This window comes from Triticum dicoccoides, chromosome 1A, assembly GCF_002162155.2.
Source record: "Triticum dicoccoides isolate Atlit2015 ecotype Zavitan chromosome 1A, WEW_v2.0, whole genome shotgun sequence".
In the NCBI taxonomy this organism is placed as follows: Eukaryota; Viridiplantae; Streptophyta; class Magnoliopsida; order Poales; family Poaceae; genus Triticum; species Triticum dicoccoides.
Window position 1 is genome coordinate 443,692,915 of NC_041380.1, and position 10,058 is coordinate 443,702,972.

A 10,058-nucleotide genomic window follows, 5' to 3' on the forward strand; every position below is an offset into this window, starting at 1 on the left:
CGCTCCCCTACCTCTTCTCCCTTCTCGCGCTCCTCCTCCTACTCGCCCTCCTCTTCCCCTGGGGGCCGCCCCGCCACTCCGCGCTGGCCTCCCCGTGGCGCTCCTACACGCTCCAAGACGCCGCCGCCTTCGCCGCGGCCTCCGGCAACGGCACCATCATCCTCGCCGCTGTCTCCGGGCCGTACCTCCCCTTCCTCTCCAACTGGCTCATCAGCGTCCGCCGCGCCGGCCGCGCTAACCAGGTGCTCGTCATCGCCGAGGACTACGAGACCCTCGAGCGCATCAATGCCGCATGGCCCGGCCACGCCGTCCTCGTGCCCCCCGCGCCCGACGCCCAGGCCGCCCACAAGTTCGGGTCACAGGTGGGGGAGAAATCTCGGTTACCTTACTCCCCACCCAAGCTGTTCGATGAAATGTCCATGTGCGTGACTGTGCCTGCTCTTGTGTGCAGGGCTTCTTTAACTTCACCTCGCGGCGGCCGCGACACCTGCTGCAGATTCTCGAGCTGGGGTACAGCGTCATGTACAATGACGTCGACATGGTGTGGCTTGCCGACCCGTTTCCATACCTAGTCGGCAATCACGACGTCTACTTCATGGACGACATGAGTGAAGTACGTACAATTGTTGTGTTTGTCGTTGGGGCTGTTGGAAGAGTATTTGATGATGTGGGAATTGTTGGTGCAGGTGAAGCCACTGAATCATTCACATGCGCTGCCGCCGCCAGGTAAGAAGGGGCGGCCATACATTTGCAGCTGTATGATTTTCCTGCAGCCAACAGAAGGGGCAAAGTTGTTGATGAGGAAGTGGATTGAGGAGCTCAAGGAACAGCCCTGGTCGAGGAAAGCGAAATCAAATGATCAGCCGGCATTCAACTGGGCTTTACTAAAGACTACTGGGCAGGTTAGGCATGAACATTTAAATGTTTTCTGTGGCAATTGAATTTGAACTTTATTTCGTTGCATTTGCTTGAACTGAGCATATTCATTTGTTTCTTCGCTTAAACAAACTAGTGGCACAGAGTTATCTGGTAAATGGGTTCAGGGCTGCTTAAAGTTTAAATTGATTTTCGTGTATGCTCTTTAGTCTAGGCCAGTTGAAGTACCGAGGAACTCAAATTTTGATATCAATCTGGATCGTATATAGGCTTGTTTAAAAATGTACACAATCTTTGCCAACACTTTCCTGTACATTTTTTTAGAAGTAGCACTGATGTTCCAAACTTCTAATATATGATTTTTTGTGTGGTGCCATGTGCTAATGTGTTATTTCGGTTTGTCAAACTATCAATATACCGTGTGCCATAAATGGATGTACCTCTACATGTGCATCATTGCGGTTGTGTGAGCTTGTGTTTTGCAGTTGTTATGTATTATCTTATCATTTTTGCCAGTGTTTTTTTATCTCAAGGTAAGCGGTAGGGAGAGACTCGCTCCTTGAGGGACATGACGTAGCAGCATTAGGTGGAGTCATGTTGAACTTGGACTTAAGTTCTTCACTTCTTTGTGTCTCAAATTGTCCAACCAGGCTCAAGTCCTAGGTCGAACAAACTCCCTAGGAGTGCCATGTGCTAATGTGTTATTTCGGTTTGTCAAACTATCAATATACCGTGTGCCGACTTCGCAAAAAAAATAATACCGTGTGCCGTAAATGGATGTACCTCTACATCCATTTTTGCTAGTGTTTTTTTATCTCAAGGTAAGCGGTAGGGAGAGACTCGCTCCTTGAGGGATATGACGTAGCAGCATTAGGTGGAGTCATGTTGAATTGGACTTAAGTTCTTCACTTCTTTGTGTCTCAAATTGTCCAACCAGGCTCAAGTCCTAGGTCGAACAAACTCCCTAGGCCAGTCATGATTAGTTTAAATTCTGTTTATTGTGCAAGGTCATGTTACTAAGAGATAAGAGTTTCGAGTCAGATTTCGTGCATGCGATTCGTACCGGACTCGCCGTGGCCGCATACAGGAGGGAGGCAGTGATCAAGCTCATGTCAAGGTGGACACTGCGCGACCGCCACGGCACTAGGCATAGTAGGTTCATAGAGGACAGAATCATGTTCGACCTGTGCTCAAGTTTTTGGTCCACCGAAGTCTCTAGGCTAGTGGGGAACAGTTTAAATCTGTGTTGTGCAAGGTTGGGATACTATGATAAGATAAGTCTGTATTCAGTCTAGAAGATGGATACTATATATATCTAAGCAGTAATGATCTTCTGAGATCTAGCAAGAAGTTATCTTTCTAGTCTTTCTTCTATCCTGCATGTCTTATCTCCTTCACGGCAATGCCAGAGAACCAAGGGTATTATCAACCTCGACCTCCTGTTATCCACGTGTACATGTTATTTTACTGGGACGGGGCACAATCGGGCAATGTGGAGTTGTGGACTTCTCATTTTGTCAGTGGAACATTTGCCGACAACTTTTCTATCAACTAGACAATAGAGTTCGCTGTGTAAGCATCAACCATTTATGGGATTTGCTATAGTGGATAGATAGAGGACAATTTAAGAAACACTTGCAATTGTTAGTTAATCATTCATATATCATGAATTACTACAACAAATATGTTAACGACATCATGAAAAGGCACTTAATAGGTTAAAATTTGAACTTCATGAGAAGGTGGTTGAAGTTGATCTTTGACTGATTTCATTTTGCTCGATATCCATTTTAATCATCTCCATCTCCATGTGGCACTTCATGTAAAATGTGGACCGGAGTAACTGTTTCGGCATGGTTTTAGCTTCTACACTGTTATCTTTAATGTGGACTTCAGTTGACATGCATTGGTTGTACTAAGCTTTGCCATGTTTAAAATGTACTTGTTCAGTAATAACTTTTCCAAGGAAGCTCGTAACTGTTACCTATATGTTTATAAATTCCCTAAAGATATAACATACTTACCAGTTTTTTTATCAATATCGTTGCTGCGTTTAAGTTTTACTCCCTCAATCCCATAATGTAAGACGTTTTTGGGACGGAGGGAGTAGTTTACATTCTGCAAGTATTTTCTGGAGGTCTTTTATGGATGGAAACAAAGTCATGGTACATGGCAAAGGGGTTTTATTCTGTTTTCTCAGAATATTTTCCTGCATCGCTGCCTCTGCAACAGACGATGTCATTTGTAAAACTACTAATATAAGATATGCTTGCAGGTGGATGTGTATTTACTACCTCAGTCTGCTTTTCCAACTGGAGGTCTATATTTCAAGAACAAAAAATGGGTCAAGGAGACAAAGGGCAAGCATGTCATTATACATAACAACTACATAACAGGGTTTGAAAAGAAGATAAAACGCTTCCGTGATCATAAACTCTGGCTGGTGGATGAGCACAGCGACGAGTCACCACTTGGTAAAATATGAGCAAGCTGTACATCTATCCTTGCTGCAGCATCACAATTTTGTAGCTGGTGTCTGCCCAACCAGATGTTGGGTGATTTTCCATCCACCACATGGAATTCAACAATCGAATTTGAACACCGGATCCGCATGCAGAAGACTCCATCTGTACATCAAGGCCCTCAGGAGCTAAGCTTTCTCATGCAGTCCATCTTTCTGAAGTACTCCCTCCGTCCCAAAATAAGTGACTCAACTTTACACTAACTTTGTACTAAAGTTAGTACAAAGTTAAGTCACTTATTTTGGGACGGAGAGAGTACATTTTTGTAATTGGAAGTGGCTGGTCGAGGAGACGAGTAAGATCTCAGGGCATGAATGAATAGGTTTTGTGGCTATGAGTAGCGTCCAAGTCCATTGATTAATTCACTGGGTCTGTATAGCATTGTAGTTTTGTGAGTTTGTACCATTATTGTTATTAAAAAGCGCAGCATTTTTGTACACTAGACCGCTTGCAAGTACTATTGCTTATCATCTTATAGAGGGCATACTGATTCAATTGCGACCGTGCAAGTTTCCATAATCAACATTCTCATATTTCAGATACGCCTCCAATTATAATATAACAGAATCCTAAGCTAGCGTCGCCGGGAGCCAGAACAAGTCCTGTTGTTGGACCCTTTCCTTTGATGCCTCCCCCGCTTTGCTTTCGGCAGGAGCAACGCCAACGCCGTTGCCTTGGCCTCACACAAGGAACACCGGCGGCACGCACGCCCCCACATATACTCCTCCCCAGCCCCCGTGCTTGCATGTGCACAAGAAACCTCCTTTCTTCTCACCACAGCAGCAAGGAAACCCGCCCTTCCACGCCCACAAAGATCAGATCAATGGGTCAGGCCGTCACCAAGGCGAAGCAAGGTATGATCATCGACGAACACTAGCTACTGGGTCGCGCGATCTCGGGTCAACCATCTTTGCAAATGCTTGCTGGTTTTGCTTCTAACATGACTGATGTTTCTGGTAGAGGCCGGGCGGGCGACGCAGAAGAACGACAAGGACGGCAAGGCTGTGGCCAACCATAATAACGCCAAGGAGCAGCTCATCAAATTTATGGACAACAACTACGACGAAAAGGTCAAGCCTGCCAAAACCTTCAATGAGTTTTACCACGCCATCTTCGAGCTCATCGAGTAAGCCTTTCTTCTCAAGAGCTAGAGAGCATTGCTAGGGAGCTGCTAGTATAACGCATCATTTGTTTTAGTATCTATACAGCCTACAGATTGGTAGTATTATAGTTGAAATATTATTGGATGCCTGCAGGAATTCTCCTTTGATTCCTAAGCCTTTACGGATTAAAAGTTCATGCATGCGCATAAACAGGTACTACTCCCTTGGTACACACAGAAAAACGACGTTTTGGACATGTCTTAAGCCAAACATTGGAAACTTTGACGACTGATATTGACTCCAATATTTAGCTTGGGAACTTGAAAGCCATACGTAGCAGTATAGATTTATCTCGAGAAGTAATTTCTGAATATTACAATTTTGTTTTTCGTTATACATATATTGCGGTAGAAACTAGTCGTCAAAGTTATATATCTGAAAAAATGCGCCAATGTCCAAAACGTTGCGTTCCAGTGTACCCAAGGGAGTAGTGTAGCTTTCGGTCAGATTCAATGCCGAAATGTTCCTGATCCGTTCAGAAGCTCAAATATATTCAGCCAGCTGAAACCTCATCGATGGTGATACCTAACAATTTCTATCTGTTATTTTGCATTCTACTTCAGAAAGTTTTGTGAGAAACAAGGGCAGCTGCAGTACAGGATGCCAACCAAAGATGAACTCGAGAAAGAGTACAAGGTTCGGACACACCCTTTTGTTTTAGAATAATAATACTATAAAGGAGGTTCCTCTGCTTTATTTGGCATAGCTTCTCAACAGAGCTTAGAATCTTTCTTTGGTTTCAAAACTTTTAAATTGCTAAAAAGAAAACATTTGGATGTCATCACAAAATATTGCAAAAGAAAGTAAACCAGGTAGGGGTATTAATGAATTTTGTTTCCCTCTAGTGCAGGCTCTTGGGGGAAAGAGGGACGGAGTAAACATCACAAAGGAGCAGTTCCACAGGATCACCGAGAACCTCGTCACGGTGAACAGCTTCAGCTTCGGCAAGGCCGCCTTCGACGTGCTCGTGGTCCTCTTCGGCGCGCCGATGTGCGCGCTCCTCGTCAAGAGGGTCGTCCCGGGCCTCAAGTCCTTCTCCGACGACGTCGTCATCCCGGTGGCCACCTCCGGCGCCGTCGTGTACCTGGCCAAGACCAACAAGCTGTGACCCGGCGGATTATATACAAGTGTCACTGCTACTGCTAGCTTACCACGAGAAGAAAAATAATGATGCAACTGTGTGGTGGCTCGATCGCGTCCAGATTGCAAAATCTGTAAAAAGTATCTGTAAAGATGATTGAAACTTTAGTGATTTTTCTCTGTTCTTACGGGGGCGTGTGTGTGCCCGCCCCGCGGCAATGTTGCAGTAGAAGCGTTTTCCCTTCAAATCAGAAAACGGCAATGTTGAACCTAACGTTGGGAATTACTAACACACAAGTAAGGTATCTGAAAACTGCAGAGGAAACAAAGTAACCTGGACATTTCTCGGTCATGAAAGGAAACATATGCATCAACTTGTATGGAGTAAGTTTGATTAGTCGAAACTTAGGACGAAACTTAATGCTTTTCTTAACTTCGTTCAGCGTGACGCTGCATCTCAAACAACACAACTCATATGTGTTTGAGGTCAAGTGAACCACTCAAAACATCAGCCGAAAATCAACACGCATGAACATCAGGATTATCATGTGAAAAGCCCCCCAAGTTGGGGTAAAAACCACGGACTGAAACCATCAAAATATTCTTCCACTATCATCAAATATGAGATGCAACATTTTCTCAAAAAAAAAAAAGAGATGCAACAAGTTCTGCTCTAGGTAGCACTAAAGACTCTCATACATCAAAAGTGTTACTCTAATCCCGAGCACAAATGCACCCGCATGAATAATAAATTCCGAGGGTAGGGCTTGGGTGTGATTTTACTAGCTCTTCAAAGTAAACCACTCCAAATCACAGATCACTGCCTTAGGCCGAAGATGTATGAACCTGAGTACCAGTTTGTCGAATCCGAGAAGGATCTGTATGAATCTAAACCGGTGTGTATGCATAATTGGGGATTAATTAGGTATAAGGCCGACAGTGGAGCCATTTCTTTTGTCTTCTCTTGTTAATTAGGAAATAACTATTTGTCAATTTCTAGATTCTGGCCAGCCCAGAAGAAATAAACGGTCATGAACTATGTTCGTGCACGTGTTTTGTGGTGCATTTGGAAATACAGAAATTCCCTAGTTTTTAGCATAGCCAAATTTGCTTGTGTAGAAGGCAGAACCACGACTTGGATTGGTTCGGGTCATTCCGATGCTATAGAGCTAGCTACGATTGATGTATGAACTGCTTTAGTTGAGTAATACATTATTTCACTCGCAAAAAAAACAATGTCAATTGGTCTGATTTAAAGCAGAATTGGTGGTTGATCCATATAACAATCAATTAACGGTTGATACTCTTCAAGGAAGAACCTTTGGAGAGGGTAAAAACGATCTCGCATCAATTCTCGTCGATCCCCGGTTCTCCCTTTCAACTGATAGTGGGGTAAGGATCGATATATTAGACACTAAAGGTGTTTTAAGCCAAGACGCACTTGCTAAATTGTTGTTAGAAAAGGGTTTTGGGGTTTCTTGTGGCCCGAGTACAAACCACAACATGCCCTCTCCTCCGGGGAGTCCGAAGATGATCACCAAGTTCTCCGCTGCACCAAGCCATGTTACTTCCCTGGAGCCGCCTAATATGTCTCCAATGTATCTATAATTTTTTATTGTTCCATGCTATTATATTATCTGTTTTGGATGTTTTATATTCATTAAAATAGGCTATTTTATATTATTTTTGGGACTAACCTATTAACCTAGAGCTCAGTGCCACTTTATGTTTTTTCCTTATTTTTGAGTTTCGCAGAAAAGGAATACCAAACGGAGTCCAAACGGAATAAAACCTTCGTGATGATTTTTCTTGAACCAGAAGACACTCAGGAGACTTGGAGATCAAGTCGGAGGAGCCACGAGGTGGCCACAAGAGTGGAGGGCGTGCCCCTTGTCTTATGGGCCTCCCGTGACTCCCCTGACCTAATTCCTTCGCCTATATATTCACATATATTCTCAAACCACCAGAAGTATCCACGAAAACACTTTTCCACCGCCGCAAGCTTTTGTTCCTGTGAGATCCCATCTAGGGGCCTTTTCCGGCATCCTGCCGGAGGGGGATTTGATCACGGAGGGCTTCTACATCAACTCCATTGCTCTTCCGATAAAGCGTGAGTAGTTTACCACAGACCTATGGGTCCATAGCTAGTAGCTAGATGACTTCTTCTCTCTCTTTAATTCTCAATACCATATTCTCCTTGATGTTCTTGGAGATCTATCTGATGTAATCTTCTTTTGCGGTGTGTTTGTCGAGATTCGATGAATTGTGGATTTATGATCAGCTTCCTATGAATATTATTTGAATATTCTCTGAATTTTTTATGCATGATTTGATATCTTTGTAATTCTCTTTGAACTATCAGTTTCGTTTGGCCAACTAGATTGGTTTTTCTTGCAATGAGAGAAGTGCTTAGCTTTGGGTTCAATCTTGCGGTGTCACTTCCCAGTGATAGTAGGGGCAGCAAAGCACGTATTGTATTGTTGACATCAAGGATAAAAATATGGGGTTTACATCATATTGCTTGAGTTTATTCCTCTACATCATGTCATCTTACTTAATGCGTTACTCTGTTCTTCATGAACTTAATACTCTAAATGCAGGCAGAAGTCGGTCGATGTGTGGAATAATAGTAGTAGATGCAAAATCGTTTTGGTCTACTTGACATGGATGTGATGCCTATATTCACGATCATTGCCTTAGATATCGTCACAACTTTGCGCTTTTTTATCAATTGCTCGACAGTAATTTGTTCATCCACCATATTATTTGCTATCATGAGAGAAGCCTCTAGTGAAACCTATGGCCCCCAGGTCTATTTTCCATCTTATTAGTTTCTGATCTACTATTTTGAAATCTTTTACTTTCCAATCTATAAACCAAAAATATCAAAAATATTTACCTTTTGCTTAGTTTCATCTATTTCTACCAGATCTCACTTTTGCAAGTAACTATGAAGGGATTGACAACCCCTTTATCGTATTGGGTGCAAGTTGTTTGATTGTTTGTGCATGTATTAGATGATTTGTGCATTGTCTCCTACTGGATTGATACATTGGTTCTCAAACTGAGGGAAATACTTATCTCTACTTTGTTGCATCACCCTTTCCTCTTCAAGGAAAAACCGACGCAAGCTCAAGAAGTAGCACCACCTCACTCGCCGACATTGCCGATCAAGAAGATCAAGAGCGGGTCCTGCATCAAATTCAAGCTGTGAGCAACGACGAAGCTATGTGGTGGGCTGGGGGGAGGGGCGTGCCCCTCCCTCCCCCGCAAACTTGGATATATCCCTGAAGTATTTTTTATTTGAAGGGCTTAGGGGCTGTTTGGTTGCTACCCTGAGCCCGATTGCCTGGCCGGAGCCTTTGCATGTATCTTGCCTAAGGTCTGTTTGGTTGATGTCCTGAGATTTTAGCCTGGAGATTCTTGCCTGTTCTTGCCTGTGCAAAGCTGCCCGTGTCAGGCCTAAAGAATTGGACGCCTGAGCATGGCTACTCTCCGCTGTTTGCTACCTGAGTCACTCCATATAAAATATTGCTTTGAATGCAGCTCAAGCCAATCATGAGCCAAACACTGCCTGCTTCAGGCGTGGTTTCAGGCTATCAACCAAACACTGCTTTGAAAGAGAGATGTGCCACTGCTTTGAAAGAGAGATGTGTCGGATCAATCAATTTCTGATGCAACTTCAGGCCACCTTCTGGCAGGAGAAAAAATTCAGGCATGTTGCTCAGGGTCGCAACCAAACAGACCCTTAGATTAGGAAAAAATAGCGTTTGGCCCCCCAACTCTTCATCTTTTGTGTTTCGCCCCCAATGTTTTCTATCTAGCTCCGCCACTGGTTGTGAGATTTGATCTTGCTTTGAGTGACAGGAACATAATGCTTGGCGTCTGATGAAGGATGGTCGGTAAGGATGGTTTCACACCCATCGGGAGTTTAGCTTTACTTTATGTTTTTTGTTTAGTTTGTCCACTTGTGCTGCAAACTTGCGAATTTCTGCTCTCTATGCAATCAGTTTCTGCCGGGGTATTAGGTCTTGTTTGAAATCTCTCCACTCCGCTCAACTCCGCGGAGCTGCGGAGCTCGGTTTGAGTTGCTCTGTAAAAAGCTGCAGCAGCCTGCTCCACTCCGGGAGCTGAGTCGCGGGAGTGGAGAGAAACCGAACAGACACCTCATTTGTCAGCCTTTTTTGCTTTAAGTTTGATTTTGAGACATGCGAGTAGCGTGTGGCTGTATGGACTCCTATGGTTTCATTTTCAATGAAAATTGAACTGGGCGCCTTGTGCCCTCCTGGTAGTCTAAAAAGGGTATGAACGTATATGTGTTTGGGCCATTTGGTCAAATGATAAGTGGACTGAACGAATTACAGCCCCGCAGGGCGTTGTGAAGAAATGCAACAATAAACTAAAAGTAACTATAGTG

The 10,058-nt window shown here is 43.8% G+C and overlaps 1 protein-coding gene across 1 annotated transcript; it reads left to right on the forward strand.

Moving 5' to 3' along the window:
* Positions 1-2: 2 nt before the first annotated feature.
* On the forward strand, positions 3-5,827 carry LOC119353618 (arabinosyltransferase XEG113-like; the record flags this gene model as incomplete). Its single annotated transcript, XM_037620244.1, has 11 exons — positions 3-362; positions 452-613; positions 687-902; positions 1,362-1,409; positions 3,152-3,350; positions 3,390-3,575; positions 4,049-4,252; positions 4,359-4,524; positions 4,655-4,714; positions 5,125-5,197; positions 5,412-5,827. Coding segments are annotated over 11 exons (1,932 nt in total), but the record flags the coding sequence as incomplete, so codon positions are not given.
* Positions 5,828-10,058: the final 4,231 nt, after the last annotated feature.